The 21,631-nt window shown below is 40.5% G+C and overlaps 1 protein-coding gene across 2 annotated transcripts in view; it reads right to left on the bottom strand.

The window, feature by feature from the left end:
• Positions 1 to 21,631, bottom strand: part of RUNX1 (RUNX family transcription factor 1) — a 181,210-nt gene that overhangs the window by 67,371 nt on the left and 92,208 nt on the right. For both annotated transcript variants that reach the window (XM_069945416.1, XM_069945417.1), the window contains exons 2-3: positions 16,815 to 17,068; positions 9,639 to 9,795 (exon numbers count right to left, since the gene is read on the bottom strand). In XM_069945416.1, coding sequence (XP_069801517.1) covers positions 9,639 to 9,795; positions 16,815 to 17,068 — 411 coding nt within the window. The remainder of the gene's footprint in view (positions 1 to 9,638; positions 9,796 to 16,814; positions 17,069 to 21,631) is intronic.

Here is a 21,631-nt window from a genome sequence, read left to right as displayed (position 1 = left end):
ATCCACAACTCTTGTATAGGAGCAACGGCACATGCATGGGTTTGTCCAATGGGTTTTGACTTCCCTGGCACCTATAAAGTATACTCGCTACAACAGATGGTCTGGTACCACAAATAAGGTATACTTACTGCCAAAGATGGTCTGACTACCACAAATCTTGTATACAAGCAATGACACATACATGGGGTTGTCCGACGGGTTTTGACTTCTCTGGCGCCTATAAGGTATCCTCACTGCCACAGATGGTCTGGTATCTATGATTTCTGTCTACCACAAAACTTGTGTAGGTGCAATGGCACATATATGGGGTGGCCCGATGGGTTTTGACTTCCCTGGCACTTATGATATATCCTTACTTCTCCAGGGTCCCACTGTTGCAGCGCTGAGAAGGTGTCAAAAAGCATATTCACATCCTGTTTTCCGGCATGCGACCACATCTGGCAACTACAACCTCAATATTGATATAGGAGCCAGGTCCCAGAGGTGATATTCACACCTGTCGGACATTTATGGCACATGCCATATATTTCCATATGGGACTACCCCTTTAATCTGAGGTATTATCTGAGGGTACATTGACAATGTGCAGCACTATTGCTGGTATGATAGCATTTAGTGTTGAGTGAGCATGCTTGGTCAAGCATAGTGCTCGATCCGAGCACCGAGATGCTTGATTGAACTCGGAAAAGTAGGGTGACCACTCATTGACATCAACATTGATGGTCACCCAGCTTTCCCAGGAATAGATAAAGTGGATTAGTATTACCCGACAGATGACGAACTTTCCAAAAGTTTTGCTCGTCTCATAGAAAAAAAAAATTGAACATTGAATTCCTTGACAAACCAGACACTCTAGACATAACTCAGCGTTTGTGCAAACACGGTAACAGAACATAGCAATCCATGCGGAGATATGCAAACAGCTTACACCTTAGGAAAACAGCCAGGCATTGTGCTGTAAATAAGAGAACATCTTAGTCACTCACGGGGGAAGAAACGTATCGAGGGGCCATTAAATTACCCCTTCAGTCAAGCGGATGAACGCCTCTCAGTAAGTGTGACTAACACTATGGGAAATGGACTAAAACACCAGCTACTACAACAACCACAGTCCAAAAATGAGTCATCCTTAAAGGAGACATAGAAAAGGATGGCCTAAGGTCAGCACTTTATTAATGTGAAAAATTTATTTCAATATGTCATTCCTGTCTCTGGTTATATGAGGTTGAGGTTTTAGGCTGCCCATGTCCCTATGACAACACCTATGTCTCCTCTGACCTGGCAGCTTTGTGTTATTATAGCACCTCATAGCAACCAATCATTCACTGACTGAATGGGAGGGTTGCATTTTAATTGGTTGTCTACTGTCCAGGAAGTGTTGTCATAGGAGCAAAACAGGGATATGGAGAATCTATGAAGATTGATGTGTTGTTTATCTTGGATTGAAAGAAAACATGGCTGCTTCCTTTTAAAAATAGCGCCACACTTCTGCTGCCAGGTTGAATGTGGTATTACATCTTGGCTCCGTTCACTTTAATGAAACTGAGCTGCAAAACAACACACAAACTGAGGGCGAAAGTGGAGCTGTTTCTGGAAAAATAGCAATTATGAGGGAGATTTATAAAAACATGGGGGGAGATTTATCAAACATGGTGTAAAGTGAAACTGGCTCAGTTTCCCTAGCAACCAATCAGATTCCACCTTTCATTTTCCAAAGAGTCTGTGAGGAATGAAAGGTGGAATCTGATTGGTTGCTAGGGGCAACTGGGCCTGTTTCACTGTACACCATGTTTGATAAATCTCCCCCATGGTGTAAAGTGAAACTGGCTCAGTTGCCCCTAGCAACCAATCAGATTCCACCTTTCATTTTCCAAAGACTCTGTGAGGAATGAAAGGTGGAATCTGTTTCACTTTACACCATGTTTCATAAATCTCCCTTTATGTTTTTCTAATAAGACCTTTAAAGGATTAGAAAAACATAGGGTCCATTTACACAGAAATATTACCTGACAGATTATCTGCCAAAGATTTGAAGCTAAAGCCAGGAATGGATTTGAAAAGAGGAGAAATCTCAGACTTTCCTTTACGACCTGATCTCTGTTTATAGTCTGTTTCTGGCTTTGGCTTCAAATCTTTGGCAGATAATCTGTCAGATAATTTTTCTGTGTAAATGGACCCATAGCTACTTTCTTCCAGATAAAAGCGCCACCCCTGTAACTCACTTTGTGTATAGTATTGCTGCTGAGTGGTAATACTACATATAACCTGTAGATAATAGTAAGTCTATTGGCGTGCTAGAGGCCACTCCCTCATTTTAAGCGCCACCTCCTTAGTTTAAAAGTAGAGCAAAAGGTAAAAAGGGGAAAAGAATGTATAACTTTGATGCCAAACATACACGTGCGGAAATTTTCCACTTTTTTTCTTTCTCAGAGAAAAAACTAAATTCCCGCCTATAACTGGTAGCTCACCTTTAAATGGAATCTCCTTTATATTAAGTCAGGGATGGTGAATCTTTGACCCACTTGCTGTTTCAAAACTACAATTCCCATCATGCCTGTACAGCCAAAGCTTTGCTTTGATGGGGATTGTAGTTTTGCAAAGGTCCCCCGTCCTATTTTAAAGGGGTACTCTGCCTAAACATAGTTTGTATTCAGCTCTGCCGCTGTAAGTGTGACATCATGGCTCAGCTGCATTCTAGCACCGCCATTCTGTGGCATGATGTCAGCTGCAGAGGGCGTTTCTTGTTCCAGGCTGTGCTGCCCTCCTCTTCGGACATAGCGCTGTACTGTACTCTTGCGATAAGCCACAGTACGGCTTTGCTCTGTTGGCTGTACTCTCGCTTCCCACAAGAATATAGCCATGACGTGACATCACACTTCCGGCAGCAGAGCTGATTATTGGCTGGAGTACCCCTTTAAAGTATCACTGGTATCCTCATATTTGGTAATAGTTAATCCATGATCTTGATGGTCGACAGGGAAGCATTATATTATTCCATGAGCTCTCTCTGGTATTGATTAGACATGTCTACAATAGATGAGAAAAAGACACGACCAATCAATCACATAAATAAACAATAGAGTGTACGCTCTCAAAAAGAAAATTTTGGGACCAAAATCTAAGCAGAAATATATTAGTAAGTAGACATACAAGATGCGCTCCTGTTCAGCCCTATGTTCTATGCCCCTATAAGACTTTAGATGGGCTCCATTCTATGCAACCCGCGAAGTATAGTGCTCTGTATCAGTGACGCTTCCCCTTTAAGCACCGCTTGCATATTTCACCATTTGGAGCATGGATTTGGGGACTTATGATAAAAAATGCGCACACACAGCAGCTGAAGGCACCGTCGGTGCCGGACACATGTACTTGCTGGAACGAGGCCAGATCAGAGACGGGCTCTGTCGGCTACAGAACAGATGCACAGGGGCCTCTGTTGGAGGCCGATCATATGTTCAACGTGAGACTAAATATTTATACGTTTGGTATATTGAGTAAAGTTGGTTAAAGTCGCTCCCTGGGACGGACTACAAGTCCCAGCCTATCCGGCCGTTGCTGTGTTTCCCCAGCCTGAGGGCCCTATTACGGTATATGTGAGCGAGACAGTTAATTGCTTGAATTACAACGTGTGGTAAGCACATAATTAATCTGTAATAACAGCAGGTACGCTTAATCTCCTCTAAACACCTACACAGTACGAGCCGCGAGATTCATCCGTCTGGAGAGGGAAGAGACACTCACAGACTTCTGAGTACAATAGGGAGGCCATAGTGTGCAATGCCATTACAAAATATACACAAAGTGGGAGATTTATCAAACATGGTGTAAAGTGAAACTGGCTCAGTTGCTCCTAGCAACCAATCAGATTCCACCTTTCATTTTTCAAAGAGTCTGTGAGGAATGAAAAGTGGAATCTGATTGGTTGCTAGGGGCAACTGAGCCAGTTTCACTTAATACCATGTTTGATAAATCTCCCCTAAAATATATAAATCCTAATGTAGTAATATTTGTATAAAGATCATATGGTGATGTCAGAACAGCAGCATCGTATAGATACTGATTGTCTCTTCTGAAAGAACTAGGAACTACTTTAATAAGTTCTTGTACAAACTACTGATTGATTGATTGATTGATTGATTGATTGCTTAATTAACTGATTGACATGCAATGCTGTAAAGAAGTGGTTGTTCAGCTGCTGCAGTGTATAACATTAAAGAGCTGCCTCCAAGCTGCTGCAAAATATAATGCACACCTCAGCTGCTGCAGAACCTCATAATGTACACCTCAGCTGCGGCAGAACCTCATGATACACCTAAGCTGCTGCAGAACCTTATCCTACACACCTCAGCTGCGGCAGAACCTCATGACACACCTCAGCTGTTGCATTACCTCATCCTACATACCTCAGCTGATGCAGAACCTCCTAATGCACACCTCAGCTGCTGCAGAACCTTATCATACACACCTTAGCTGCTGCAGAACCTCATCATAATACACCTCAGCTGCTGCAGAACATAATACACCTTAGCTGTGGCAGAACCTCATAATACACCTCAGCTGTTGGAGAACCTCATAATACACCTCAGTTGCCGCAGAACCTCATCATAATACACACCTCAGCTGCTGCAGAACATCATACACACCTCAGCTCCTGCAGAACCTCATAATACACCTTAGCTGCTGCAGAACGTCATAATACACACCTTAGCTGCTGCAGAATCTCATCATAATACACCTTAGCTGCTGCAAAACATCATACTTCACACAGCTGCTGCAGAACCTCACAATATGCATCACAGCTGCAGAACATCATACAAACCTCATCTGCTGCAGAACATCATAATACACAACACAGCTGCTGCAGAACATCATACACACCTCATCTGCTGCAGAACATCATACACACCTCAGCTGCTGCAGAACATCATCATAATATAATAACCAATTAAACTCTACACTATCATACTTTAGATGTTTTCTTTTGCAAAAAGTGTGCAAATTCTCTTATAAAGTTTCATGGGGATTACCATTTATTTATTCACATAATTTTTTCCCAATTATTAGTGACCAGTCTAATGCCTGGTTTGGCCACTTGATGGTGCTATTTGATCTGTGCTCCATATAATGCAGGGATGGGGAGCCTGCAGGCATCCAGTTGTTGCGAAACTACAATTCCCATCATGCCTGGACAGCCAAAGCTTTAACTTTAGCTGTCCAGGCATAATGGGAATTGTAGATTTGCAACAGTTAGAGGCCTGCAGGTTCCCCATCCCTGTGTGTGGTCCTGCACTACTAATCTCCAAACTGTGGTTCTCCAGCTGTTTCACAACTACAGTTCCCAGCAGGCCCTGACAGCCGCATGTTGTTTTGTAACAACAGACAATTTTACATGGACAATGCTCTGCTGCATATGGCAGACATCTTTCCCAATGTTTTTGTAACAGCAGAGCATTTTGCATGGGTAATTCTCTACTGCATATGGCGGAACTCTGACCACACATGGTTTTGTAACATCAGAGCATTTTACATATTTGATGCACTGCCGTCTATGGCAGAACTCCAACCACAGCAGTTTTTGGTTACGGTATGGATAATCCACTAATAAATGTGGCAGACGTCAGACCATAGATTGTTTATTACAAGATAGAATTTTACACAGACAAAGCTCTGCAGCATATGGCTGCCTACTGTAGAACTCTAATCTTGTAACAGCAGCACATAATGGATAGATAATGCTCTGCTTCTATGACAGAACTCCAACAACTGAGGGCTGATCCTAGTAGCTGAGCAATAGAATGCTTTGTAGGGGCAAAAAAGAAAAAGAAACAGCACAGCATGGATAATGCTCTGCTGTATATGTCTATAGCAAGACTCCAACCACAGAAGTTTTTGTAACGGCAGGCCTTTGTGCATGCCGTTACAAAAACTTCTGTGGTTGGAGTCTTGCTATAGACATATACAGCAGAGCATTATCCATGCTGTGCTGTTTCTTTTTCTTTTTTGCCCCTACAAAGCGTTCTATTGCTCAGCTACTAGGATCAGCCCTCAGTTGTATATATGTATATAGCAGAACTCCATCCACAGTTAGCTCTTTCTATCAGCACTGCATTTTGCATGTTTCATGCATTGCTTTTTACAAGGATAATGCTCTACTGCATATGGCTGGACTCCAACCACAAAAGTTTTGCAACAGCATGCTCTGCTACTTATGGAAGAACACCAATTGTAAGCAGCAGAGCATTTTGTATTTATACTTCTCTTACTCATATTGCATACAGCAGACCTCTAACTCCTATGGGCTTTTCCACACAGAAAAGCTTTTTAGATGGATAATGCTCAGCAGGTAGAGAATACATACTAGACTGAAATCAGGCACTCTAGGATAAATAAGATATATAGTCGTCTTCTAGAATTCCACCCTAAACGGAACGTTAAGCATGGCGCAGAATTATCCGTGTCAAAATAAGCGGATGTTCTGCAGACTATAACAAATGACACAAGAACCACAAAAAGCGGCTCCAAGATTTGCTTCATCAACTCCTTAGGCCCAAACCGTCAATGTATTTAGGAAGCAGCGGTTATCGTTCAGCAGGAAAACAAAATAGATAAATATCTGTCACTGCCGTGTTGCATAATTCCGGCCATTTGTTTTGCACCGAGTAATTCCTCTTTTGTTTAACAACGCGGTTGCATGTTTGGTGCGGTTAGGAAACACAGGAAGTCTTCAGCACGAGCTGAGTATGTGTAAAAGAAGAGGCAGAGGAGGGGAGGCGGGGGGGATTTCATTTCCGACCGTTGGGGTTTTGAACGTTTATAAAGGGGACCTCAAACATCTCTACGGGGGAGGTCCGCCTGACCGTCCACATCAACAAACTACTGGTCTGTCTGTCTTTTATCTATCACCCGCAGGGTGCGGAGTGTTTCATGTGGCGATACATATGGTCCGGGGGAATTTGAGGGCTGCATGGTCAAATAAACATTTCGGTTAGAATAAGGATGCTTAGGTTCCTGAGGACGTACTTCAAGGAGGAAGCATATGTTATGATCTGCTGTAAATGCTCCAGCTGGATAAGTATGATGGCAACTCAAATAACTAGAGACTAAAGGAGCTAAAGTATTATTACCACCCAGCTTTCCTGGGGGGGTGAATGACAACTCTGTTAAAAATTCTGACCCCTTGAATTCTGACCCATTCTAACCCTCTGTAAAGCTGGGCAACAACTTGTATAGCAACTATGTAGATTTACACCCAGCTTTTCGAGAATCAGATCAAACTAAGAAATGGAAAACTGAGAAGTTTGTTGATGTTCTTCATTCTGATCTCTTGTAAAGCTGGGTGACAATTTTTGTGGCAGCCATCTTGGCTGGCACCCAGTTTTACGAGACCCAAATGTAACCAAGGAATGAACAACAGAAATGTAATTTCTCCATTCTGACCTCTTGTAAAGCTGGGTGATAACTTGTACAGTGGCCATGTAGGGTGACACCTAGCTTTTCAAAAAACTGATGAAACCAAGAAATCGATAATTCTGTAATTGATATTATTAATTCTGATCTGTTGTAAAGCTTTGTGACAACTGGTGGTCATATTGGCAAACACCAAGCTTTCTGAGGCACAGATATAACCAAGAAATGGACGACTGAGAAGCTGGCTTAATTTTTCAGATGATTTTCTTAAGGGTGCGTTCACACGTACAGGATCTGTAGCAGATTTGATGTTGCAGATTTGAAGTTGCAGATTCAAAGCAAATCTGCTGAAATATTTAGGGCACATTGCTGCTTTTTATAAATCTGTCTGTCATGGTTGACAGGCTACACCACAAAGAAAACAAATATGTCAGTCAGTGCTGTCTACATGTCAGTGGTGTGTACAGGTTGGATGGAGAGGAAACCGCGTGTGGTGTTAGAGTGGGCTGTCAGTCATGTACGAACTGTGCAAACGCGCTTCACACTATGTCTACACCCTGACAGAATAGGTGCCAGGTGCATCCTGTATGAGTGTATATGTGACACACAGGTAAGGTGACAGCGTATAATAATAACCAATTCAGCTGTCAGTCCTTGTGCCACTATATAACGCCCTGTGCACTGGGGTAGTTCACACAATTTCTAGAGGCCATTTTTTTGTCACAATTTCACCTTATTTTCCCCCTTATAGTTCCATGTGCCATTCATAGGCTACCACAGTGTGGCTATGTGTGAAATGAATTCATATATGTGAACCTATGTCATAGAGGGTTGTAATAGTGTCGCCATAAGGCTTTGTGTATTATAAGGCCGTTGCCCATAGCAACCTGTCCCATCACTGCTTTCATGCTCTAATCTGATAAAATGAAAGCAATGATCTAATTGGTGGCTAGTCCGACGCGCAGCTGCAGCAACCAATTAAATTATAGCTTTTTTTAGCCTGACACAGGTTGGAAAATGAAAGCAGAGACATGATTGGTGATTGGTTGTTATGGGCAATGGCGTGAGTGTTTTAAGTTACCCTAAGAAGTTTATAGTAAACAATTAGATCATTTTTCACTATAATTCCTACCAAAAATTCATTGCAAATAGAGTGATATGAAAAAAGCGTTCTTTGCGTATTTCTATTTCTTGGTGAAAAACAATATAGTAGATAGTACAGCCCACATAGGGCTTGCTATCCCTAACTTCGCAGGGATGTGTCATTGTACATAGCGGTAAGTTTGCCATTCAGGAGTCTAGGAAATCTAAGAGGATTTCACAGAAGTGCCAACCTGTGCGCTATACAGTGTATGTCCACACGACACGTCATGTAGAGTTACCATGTCCTAAAACCGGGATAGGGAACCTTTGGCCTTCAAGCTGTTGCACAACTACAATTCCCATCATGCCTTAACTTTGGCTGTCCAGGTATGATGGGAATTGTAGTCTTGCAACAGCTGTAGGGCCGAAGGTTCCCCATCACTGTCCCAAAATATCACATATAGTCACAACTGAAAAACCTATAAACATCTGTAAGACAGGAAAAGGAAGAAAGTACACATGCCATCATGTAGGTACTTCTGCCGCTGTATGATAGCAGTAACTATTTCACTGCTGGAGTGTTTTTACCAAGACTACACTCACACTATGTTTAGGTGAATATAGCGTATATGCTGGAAGCATAGCTATAGGTCTTTCGCCGAAAAGAAAGGTAAAAGAGAGTCCTCTTGACCTTCATTGGGGTGGTACGTGTTGGTGTATCGTATATAGTAAATTTTTCTTTCCTAAACAGTGGACCATCCGTGAAAAAAATGTATATAGTATGATACAGTCTACTATGCATTGTCGCCAATGGTCAACATATGCCACTGTATGGCTATACAAGTAGCATATGGGGTATATAGGGGACTTTCTGCAAGTTGGAACCTCCTACACAGAAAGGCTAAGTTCCATGTTGAGCAGGGCCTGTTTTCTCCCAGGGCTGACGCTATGGGCCAATATAACTGATACTAAAAAAATAAAGTGAATATTATAGGGACTGTATGGAATATACATATACATACATATATATATATATATATATATATATATATATATATATATCCTAAACAGTTCCTATATGTCACACAAGCTCACAATTAGCATGTGTAGTGTAAAGAACTTAATCCTTCCAAATATTCTGCTCTTACCTCTTCCAGATCGCCCAACAAATCTCAGGTCATTAAACCGAGCGACCTGGCTCTTCATTGCTGCGGTAGCATTGCGGAGTTCTGCTGAATAATTCTCATCGTTGCCAGCCATGACAGTGACCAATGTTCCATCCGGAACGTCTCCTAGCGCCACCACCTGGACACAGGAAAGGTACAATATGTTAGACATAAACTAACAACTGCTATCACTCAGCACTGTTCTTTCTAGTTCCACTTGGTATGTATACAATTTACAGAAGGTGGTGCTCACATAACAGAGTTGAGTTTGTTAGATGTATTACAGACGAACTTGACATTTGGCACAACTTATTCTGATATCATAACATGTCAGGACCTTCTGATAGAGATAGATATGAGATTACTGGATGGCTAGATAGATAGATAAATAGATAGATAGATAGATAGATAGATAGATAGATAGATAGGAGATAGATAGATAGGAGATAAATAGATAGATAGATAGATAGATAGATAGATAGATAGATAGATAGATAGATAGATAGATACACAGAAATACCTACAACTAATACGCTGAATGTGCATATACTCTAAATAACATTTACATCCTAGCATAAATAGATGGACAGATGATAGATGACATAGATAGAGATAGATAGATACAGTAGATATATAAAAAAATAGACACTAGATAGACACATGTACAGTATATAGAGTGATATGATAGATAGATAGATAGATAGATAGATAGATAGATAGATACTATTCTAGTATATAAAAATATTTGAATCAATTCATAAACATACTTAACAAATTAAAGTATTGATTCACATTCTATAATAACACAAATAACACTAAAAACACTACAATTCTCAACCAGTAAAAAAAAATCTCCCATTTGTCCCTTGAGCTCACATTCCTTATCCTATATCTGTACTCTATAGGAGCTTTTACACTATAATGCCTTTACTTTATAGAGACATCTAAATAGAGTGAAAAGCACCTAAATAAACCATACTGAAAGAAGTACCCAGGGTACATTACCGTACATACCAAGTCTTTAAAAAAAATAATAGAAAAAAAGAATTGAAGATGAAAAGACTGAAAAAAAAAGAGTCAAGGCTTTTAGAGTTTTTTCGTCTCTTTTCTTAAGTTATGAAATAAACTAAAAACACAAACACAGTAAAACGAGACTAAACTGACAAGAAGCGACACGCAGGCCGCTGACAGAATGGGCTCTGTACACAGACGGCCTTAGAAGATTAGCTGTAAGCTACCTGGGTACGATTACTGTAGTCTATGGGGAGACGTATAGGTGTAAGACATAAAGGTTTTTTATGATTGACTCATGTACTAAATGATCTCCGCTGTCAGTATATGATCCTCACGGCTTCATTTCTAGTGTTTTAATAAGTGTGTCGCTGGCTGTACATTAACAATAAAGTATAGAAAATGAATATATATGATATACAGAGACAGAAATCCAGATTGCTGTGAATAGAAGCAATGGCTCCAGGCCAGGACTAGAGCTTACAAAGTTTAAAAAGTTCTTGGTTTCTGTGATATCTGTTATTTTATTCCTGGTAAACCGGTCATCAGTGGAATAGTCGCTGTATCTACTACCTGAAAGTGTATACTAGGTGGGTGTCTTACATCTACAACAGGAATAAGTGAGTGTGCTTCATACACCCCCAGAACATAGATATAGGATGAAAAAAATAGATGATAGCTTATAGAGAGATAATAGAAGGAAGGATAGATAGTAAGATAGATAAATAGATAGATGATAGATAGTAAGATGGATAAATAAATAAATAGGTGATAGATAGAGATTATAGATTATAGAGAGATGATAGATTGTGACCCTGCCGCACAGCAGTGTATAGAGTATTATGACAGCAGGTGTATGAAGACATATATATATATATATATATATATATATATATATATATATATATATATACAGATGGTAGTTAGATAGATAGATAGATAGATAGATAGATAGATAGATAGATAGATAGATAAGATATAGTGACGGCTATTTATTTTTGCCCCATATACTGTAAGTAACAGTTGAGGCAAGTCACACAGATTTGTCATATCTATATGTATAGCAGGACACTATGAGCAAGAATACTTCTGTTTGCATCACCTTTACCAAACAACATCTAAACCACCTGCAAAGTTATTTTAGAATACTACGAGTACTCAATAGAAAACATACAAAACCAACTACAAGCAAGACTGAAGCATTAAAAAATGTCCAGGAAGCTGAGATCCAGGGTGCTGTTTGACAAGATTATCAGTTGTACAACTGCCTAGGCTGTGTCTGTGCTTCCTGCTGATAGGAGAGAACACCCTACTTACTGATGACTTTCTTCCCCACCCTCTGTAGGGCCACTCCAACAAAACCACTAATACTGATAGCCTCTATACTGATAGCCTCAATACTGATAGCCTGAAGGGGAAACTGACCAGGGACCAGAGAGTTTCTTCTATGGTGCAGGCAGTTATGAGCACAGGAGCTCCACAATGTGAGGATCCCACCAACAGCTTCCCATATATCAGCTTCCTGGACCCCTGTAAGTGTGCTATGGAGATAGGGGATGATTGGACCTGAGTTTTACTATCATATCACATCTTCTACCTATTATTTAGTGCACTGACAGGCGCATATAGTTTTTTTCTTATAAATGTTATCTATTTATACTGTTAGGATTGTCCTAGTACAATCCTAGGATTGTGCCGATCCTTCTTTTCAGGTACTTTTGTTGTTCTACTTTTAGCTTTTACATCCCAGGCATGAAATCCTTTCTAGCCTAATGTCAGGAGGCAGCTGTACAGCCTGGTGCACCTCTGCCTTCTGAATGGTTAAGAAGGGTAGAGGTCTTGGGTGCGTTCTGTTTTTTCTTTGCTTTTATTTACTGTGCAAAACAAAACAAAGCTCTTCATGCAAAAGTTCATAAAACCCTTTTTACATCAAGCTGGGCCAGAAACCTGCTGATGTGCCTTAAAAACTGCTAAGTTGCAAAATCAGGGTACATGGTGTACATGGCATTTTTCCTTGATGTTTGTCTGTCTGGTTATCCATCTATTTATAAACCCAATATATTTATATATATATATTCAGTAACCTCATATCTATCTATCTATCTATCTATCTATCTATCGCCTATCTATCTATCTATCTCAGCAGAATATTTCTGCTTCTCCAAGACTTCAAACAAGTAGTATATAATCAACCCATGGGGACAAAATAGGCAAGGTTTCATCTCACTACTGGTCACTGCTATCTATCTATCTATCTATCTATCTATCTCCTATCTATCTATCTATCTATCTATCTATCTATCTATTATCTATCTATCTATCCATCCATCTATCTATCTATCTCCTATCTATCTATCTGTCTATCTATCTATCTGTCTATCTCCTATCTATCTATCTATCTATCTATCTATCTATCTATCTATCTATCTATCTATCTCTCAAATCTATCTATCTGTCTATCTATCTATCTGTCTATCTATCTATCTCCTATCTATCTATCTATCTATCTATCTATCTATCTATCTATCTATCTATCGAAACATTGGATAACATGCCCACATAATAGCATAAAAAGCTTGTTACTTCCTTTGCTTCTATCCCTATCTCACCTACTACACACTGTATGACACAGAGGGAAAGCCAGATTTACTATTTTAATGTTACAGCATAAAATTCCACTTTGACATTATAACCTTTATTAGGACCATCAGTCAGGTGTATATATATATATATATATATATATATATATATATATATTGACCATACAGTGTAATATCACAGCTCTATGTCATATCAATTCTTTATATCGCCACACATGTGATAATATACAATAATATAACTTCTGATCAACTGAGGGTCCTTTTACACACACAGATATCTGACCATAACAGATTATTGAAGCCAAAGCCAGGAACAGACTATAAACAGAGAACAGGTCATATAGGAAGGACTTGGATCTATCCTCTTTTCAAATTCATTCCTGGCTTTGGCTTCGAAAATCTGTCAGATAAATTTTTCAATATCTCTGTGTGTAAATCTACAATCTGAGTAGAATATAAGGGTTCTTATCGAGAACTCACAACCACACATTTCTATTGAGAGATTACGCGTTAGCTTCTGGTATTCCTGCACTTCAAATAAGACACAAAGTAGTCGTATATAATAGAAGCTATAGTAATAATAATAATAATAATAATAATAATAATAATAATAATAATAATAAAAATTATATAGTAGTATATTATGTGTTAAAATTAAAATTGTATAAATAACTGCAGAAATAGAGGAAAACTAAGAGTGCAAATTATAGAGTAATTTCCAACTAATCAAAACACAAATTATATATACGTATGTATATATATATATATATATATATATATATATATATATATATATATATATACTTACGCTATGGTTATGGTATACGCCCTGACTAAAAGAGCTAGACATTAGAGTTACAAAAATCCAAAAATAATAATAATTATAATAATAATAATAGTGATGATAATAGGATAGAAAATGAGACAAATATTATATCTAAGGAATCTTTTCTTTTGGTGCATAGTATAATGTAAACATGCTAAACATATTATGTATATAGCGTAAAAAATATGCTGACACTCCCATTTTACCAGGTCAACTGCAATGTGTTATACCATGAATCTACCCGCAAAATTATACACTACTATTTTAAAATAAAAAAAATAATGTTAATATATTAAGAATATGTTTACCTCATATATATATATATATATATATATATATATATATATATATATATATATATATATATTACATCATATGTACATAAATTACAGATACATGTATATACATTGAAATTAAATATGTAATACCATTTTTGATCATCATTTTATATTTTGTCTTTTTTTATGCTAAACTTAAAGGGATTGTTAAGTCAGTCCAGTTTTAAAACACTTGGCTAGACACATTGCAGGACAGTGAGTCAGATCATGTGAGTAAATCATTTTACATTTCTTCCTGGAAACATCAAACGGTCCAGACATGACTAGGGGAGCAGACTGGTATTTGGGGGGGAGGGGGTAGACATGGGACTGGTACAGCAATACTGGCAGAAGGGTCTATAAGTATCATTGTTGTGCCCTCTGGGCTCTCTGCCAGCAAGGATGTGATATGGTGGGCACAGGTGAAGAGAAGTGGACTTTCTAAGGTGGCAGAGGTGAATTTTCAAATTTTGCATTAGGATACCCTAAAAGTGATGAATAGGCTTTTCTGCAGTCCCATGTAAACCATTAAATAACAGATCTTTATATGATGAGAAATTTGCATCTGATAAATTTGTATTTCTGATGTTTATTGTTATTATTCTTCAAATACGCTAAATTCTCTAAAAAGAAATAATATAAAACTATATAAATATAGCACAGACTAAACTCTGGTGTATCCTGAACTACTGCAGCAGAAAAGTTACCTTTCCTCCTTTCCCCACTACTACTACTACTTAACCTTAGGAGATGGCATTGGGGAGCACCAGCTGACATTATTGGGGTAGCAGGGGGAAACTCTTATAAGAGGAACCATGACCATTAGCAGATAAGCTACTGTTTCCTATGAACCTAACACAAATGCCTCATGAAAATGAGTAATATGAAGACAGATTACAAAGAACATCTGTCTGGCCGGAGTCAGCAGCTCCAAAATCAGCTTAGTGCCAAATTTACAAGATAAGTGTTGTAGCCTTCAAGTCTTATCAATGCAGAACACAAGCTATAACTCAGTTACAGGCTGGGGTGGGGGGGTCGCCTCATCACCTACAAAGGGGAGATGTCCTAAGGTGGTCTTACCATGGAAAACTGCAATGACGTTTTATTAGATAGATAGATAGATAGATAGATAGATAGATAGATAGATAGATAATGGGTAGATAGATAGATAGATAGATAGATAGATAGATAGATAGATAGAAGAATAGATAGATAGGAGATAGATAGATAGATAGATAGATAGATAGATAGATAGATAGATAGAAGATAGATAGGAGATAGATAGATAGATAGATAGATAGATAGACAGACAGACAGACAGACAGACAGATAGATAGATAGATAGATAGATAGATAGATAGGAGAGGAGACATAAATACAAAGATCTATAACTACATCTACTTATAGATGTATGTAGGTAGATAGATAGGAGATAGATAGGAGATAGATAGATAATAGATATATAGATAGATAGATAGATAGATAGATAGATAGATAGATAGAAGATAGATAGGAGATAGATAGATAGATAGATAGATAGATAGATAGATAGACAGACAGACAGACAGACAGACAGACAGATAGATAGATAGATAGATAGATAGATAGATAGGAGAGGAGACATAAATACAAAGATCTATAACTACATCTACTTATAGATGTATGTAGGTAGATAGATAGGAGATAGATAGGAGATAGATAGATAATAGATATATAGATAGATAGATAGATAGATAGATAGATAGATAGATAGGAGATAGATAGATAGATAGATAGATAGATAGATAGATAGGAGATAGATAGATAGATAGATAGATAGATAGATAGATAGATCATAGATAGATAGATAGGTAGATAGATAGATAGATAGATAGATAGATAGATAGATAGGAGATAGATAGGAGATAGATAGATAGAAGATAGATAGATAGATAGATAGATAGATAGATAGATAGGAGATAGATAGATAGATAGATAGATAGATAGATAGATAGATAATAGATAGATAGATAGATAGATAGATAGATAGATAGATAGATAGATCATAGATAAATAGATAGGTAGATAGATAGATAGATAGATAGATAGATAGATAGATAGGAGATAGATAGATAGATAGATAGATAGATCATAGATAAATAGATAGATAATAGATAGATAGATAATAGATAGATAGATAGTACTGAATGTAAATAAATGCAGACAGGCCTATAGAGCTATAGATATATACACATATGGGACCATAGATAGATATGAGGGAGGTCTGTACAGCAGATAAACAGTGGCACATGGATCTAGAGAGATAGTTCTATAGACAGATAAGTTATAGGGACAGCTCCATCTCCAGACAGACCTGCAGCATGTATACAGGTATATAGAGGGTGACATATACTGAGGCTCCTACCTTGAAGGCGATGGGCAGGGTCTTGTTGCACCTCCAGTGTGTGGGCAGCACCGAGCACAGAAAGTTGGGGCTGTCTGTACGGACCAGCTCTCCGGGGTGATCGGACAGGACCTCCACCATGTTCCGGTCTGCACTTCTCAGTTTCCCCACCAGGGCGGCGCTGCCATCCGGGGCACTCAGGGATAAGGTGTCGGTCATCTTCCCCGGGCTGAGGGTGGTGGAGGGCGGCGTGAAGCGGCGGCTGGTGCTGGTATCTACGGGGATACGCATCACAACAAGCCTTGTGAATATAACTTACTGTACCCTTAGAATGGAAGAGCACCCCACAAGTATTGCCCCCACCACAGTCCTGGGGAACTACTGATAGCAGCAAGTCTGATGGCAGCCAACACAGTCACAGCCCTGGGCCACCTCTAGGCACACTTGGCTACCATCCTATGACTCTCTTCCAGGTCATCTTTTCTACAGTCCCGACAGTAGTCCCCCTTGCAGTAGTAAGCTGATGATGATGATGAAGAAGACCACCACTTGACCTGGGACCTTCTAGCCAAGGGTCACCAATAACAGCAAGCACCCCCACCATCCATCCACAGGGGGTGTCATCAGTCCTGCCCTCCCAGGCTGGGCACACTGCAGCTGCTATCTCCTTGTGGCTGTGGTCTATGGGGTTTGTGGGCTGAAGCTTGTGGCTTGTTCTGTGGTTTTCTGGGCAGCCAGCAGCAGACAATGGGGACTGACTGCCTGCCTGCTTGCCTGCCTCTGCTGACTCAGTTAACTCTTCAAGGATGTTTTGCTGGAAGTTGCAAGTTGTTACAAGTTGTTGAGACCTATGGCTGGAAGTAGTTCAGGCTGAGACTTTCCTCCAGTCTGCTGCTGCTGCTGGAGGAGGAGGAGGAGGAGGAGGAGGAGGAGGAGAGCTCCTGCACTGCACCCACCGCCTCTATGAATGAGACATCCTGGAAATGAATTTGCTTTTACAGTAACAAGTCCAGAGGAATGTCATTCCCCTAGGCTCATTTGCATAGTGGGTGCGTCTTAGCCAATAGGAGAGCAGTCAGGGGGCGTGGCTTAGCTCCCGAGGATGCTAGGGCTGTTGGCAGTAGCTGCGCTGCTACTGTACGGGAGACATGGCAGCAGGGCGAGGGCCAGTGCAGGGGCGAGCACCCCTGGGCTTGTGGCAGTCACTAACCCGCAGCTAGCTACAGTCTGAGTGCTTACTGGTACTTGTAGTACCACAGCATGTCGCTGTCTACCTCTGTACTAGGTTTCTACAGTGTCCCCCATCGTCTTTCCTGCCACTTGTTATTAAAGGGCAAGCTGATATCTGTAGTTCCACAATTACATATCTAACACTACCCTAACTGCTGCTAATATGAAGAATCAGCAGCAAATCCAGCATGGAAATAGTCAAAGGGCATCTATTACTTATACATCTGCTGTGGAACTACAGGTATCAGAACACTAGGCAGTTCCCTTTACGTGGAAGAGGTGCAAAAGTCATCTATTAGCTATCCAATTGTTGTGGAACTACAAGTATCAGAACAGCTAGCAGCTCAGCTAACATGGAAGACATTCATCATTTGGGGGACTAAAAGTATCAGCAATCAGCAGTTCACTTAGCATGGGAGTGGTGCTAAAATGCATTGATTAGCTATCCTGTTGTGGGACTACAAGTGCCAGAACGCCCAGCAGCCAACCTAGCATGGAAGAAGGCCAAAGGGCATCCATTAGCTATCAATCTGCTGTGGAACAACAAATACCAGAATGATCTGAAGCCCCGTTCATAAACCCCAAGTTCATAAACCACAAGTGGACAGATTTGTTCCTCTGTATATTGGATAGTGTCTCTGCTAGCTAGGCTGTGGGGCATGCTGATAGTTGTAGTCCCACTAAGTGATGTATACCAAAGCTTTGCCCTGCCAATAGGGACTACAGGGCGTGCTGGTGCTTGTAGCTCCACAACAAATAGAAAGCTAATACCTGCATCTAACGTCTGACCCTGCTGGGTCTGCATGGCGTTCTGATACTTGTAGTTCCACAGTTGCTTCCTGCCTATGCGCATCTTTTTAGTTGTCTGTTTTAGAGAACATTACGCAAGCTTAGGGCAGTGTTTGACAACCTGTAACCCTCCAGATGTTTCAAAAATACAATTCCCATACATGCCCGGACCGCCTTCGTCTTTCAAGGCATGATGGGAGTTATAGTTTTGCAACAGCTGGAGGGCCACAGGTTAGGAAACACTGCCTAGAGTAACATTAGGGCCCTCTACAATGGATAGGGTGGATTTTAGTTTATGAGCTGTATAGTAGGGATATATACTGCGTATACATCCTATATGCTGGGATTACTAGTATGTGATTGGGCAGATCATGCAGTTGCAGGACTGGATGCAACCGATTCTACAAGATTCCTACCCAATAAACCCTCAGCATATGGCGGTACTATAAGACCTGGTGCACCTACCACAGGATTGCCACCAGGATGGAACAAGATGAAAGCATTATAGCTCCTTGCAACAAATTCCATTTTGTTGGCTCCTATCTGTAGCTTCTCTTCTTTATTTCCTTCTCAGGATTGTGCAATCGTTCCCTTTTCTCATAGAAAAAGGAAGCGTCGGACCCTCGCTGTCTCTGGAGCCTAAACCATCTGCTCCTCCCCCCACTACACAGTTACAGAATCAGAGACATATAAAATGCTGTATACTGAACGGACCCAAACATACTGTAGGTATCAGCCTCCATACTGCCTCTGTCCTCACCATAGAGGCCATAGCCTCATGCCAGGATTCTGGCCTCCTTCTCTTTGACCTATCCTTTGTCTTGCACACAGTCAACCATTCCCATCTCCTACAACTTTCATCCCTTGGTCTTACGGGCTAGGTCCCTTCCAGGATGTTCTCATATCTCACCATCCGCACATTCAGTATCTCCCACTCGCACACCACCGCCTCACCTGCCCCCCCCCCCCCCCCAACACGCCTCACCTGCCTACAATTCTGCTATGATTTGCAAAACATTTGCTGCTTTTTTCTGTGATTTTGCACAAATTAGGGTATTATGACATTATTTATCCTGTATTATGAACACCACGCTTGTGCCCCCACTGTTACAGTAGGGTCGGTGGGTCCAGGCTTCGTGAACAGCCCGGGGCCTATAGTGAAGTTAATCTGCCCCTGCAAGTGCCACATCTATCTCTCTGCTCCGGATGTCACCTCTCTGCTGTCCAGGATCTGAGAGTGTCCACCTTCTTCTAAAACTCAACATGGAAAAAAACAAATTCATCATCTTTCTGATAAATGTTCTCATGAGATCCAGCAGAGGGAACATTTCCTATGTAGGATATGTAAGTAATATGGCAGAGGAAGAAGGAGCTAGTGCTGCTCACACAGCGGCAAGGCCCTAGACAAGACTGTTCTCTTATCCCCTGAAGCCAGTTTGGCATTATATTACACTGCCACCTTAAAAAATTTTGACATATTAAAAAGTTTTGATCGTTAGAGCACTCGGCTAGGCACTTCACTCCCTGGCTTGCAGGAGATGGCTCCCTGGCTTGCAGGAGTCTTCATTGTTAAGGTCTTATTGCACAGGCCAATGCTTAGGAGAAAATGAGCGCCTCGTTCCCCACTCCCCACGTTGCCCCTCGTTCCCCACTCACTGCGCATTTCACGCACCAACAACGAGCAGGGGAGCTGCGGGGGGGGGGGGGGGATTTTTAGATTGTCCAGGCAGCCCATAGGAGATAGCAGCGGCCTGCTGCTGCCACTCCTATTACACAGAGCGACGGCCAGCAGACCATCGCTACCGTTCTGTTTTTTTTTCAACATGGATCAGCAAACATTGTACATGTCGGTTGATTGTTGTCCTTTTAACAGGAGCTTTTACACCAAGCGATTACTGGCCGTAATACTGACGATAATCACTTGATGTAATAGGGCCTTAAGGGAACTATTACAGGAAGTGATTTTTCGACGATTAATGATAAACAAACGACCACTGTGGCGAACGACCTGAAATCCCTCACCCAATTACACAGAATGATTTGCAAACTATCAACGATAAAAATAGGTCCAAATTCTATTAAACGATCAACGATTTCTCATTGGCCGTTTAATCATTATCTGCTATTACACTAAACGATTATCATTCAAATTTGAACGATTTAACGATTTTTCAAATATAATCATTCCGTGTAAAACCACCCTAAGTCTTTGGAGCCTGTCTGCTAGACCAAGATGGAGAGTGTAAAGAGCAGCTTCTCCCAGCTTTATCTAAATATGAATGGGAGTCTGAAGATAAAGTTGCCCAAAATTAAATTCCTTGAGGATCCTTTGCCTCCGGTGTCCTAGACAAACCCATTTCAGGAGTGACAGCCCACTCAGCCAATCACTGACTGAGATGGGGCAGCGCAGTGGCCAGTGATTGGCTGAGCAGAGTGTCACTTCCGAGACGAGTTTGTCTTGTAAGTGGAGGCTCAGCAGTCAGCGGGTGACACCGGTGACACCAGAAGAGGATACTGAGAGAGCAAAGAGAGGTAAGGATAACATTTCTATTGTTTTATATGCACCAGCACCAATATATTAAAAAATACCAAATGCAGTACAACCCCTTAATTCTCATTAGTGACTACAAGCAAAATTCGTTCTTGGAGGAACCTGGATTATCAGAAGGTCACTGAAGCACACTAATATATGTGTGTGTGTGTGTGAGATATAACATATATAGCAGAGAAGACTCTGAGGAAGATTTATCAAACATGGTGTAAAGTGAAACTGGCTCAGTCGCCCCTAGCAACCAATCAGATTCCACTTTTTATTTTCC

This window comes from Dendropsophus ebraccatus, chromosome 11, assembly GCF_027789765.1.
Source record: "Dendropsophus ebraccatus isolate aDenEbr1 chromosome 11, aDenEbr1.pat, whole genome shotgun sequence".
Taxonomy (NCBI): Eukaryota; Metazoa; Chordata; class Amphibia; order Anura; family Hylidae; genus Dendropsophus; species Dendropsophus ebraccatus.
The sequence above is the reverse complement of the archived record's forward strand: the minus strand, read 5'-3'. Positions and strand labels throughout refer to the sequence as shown.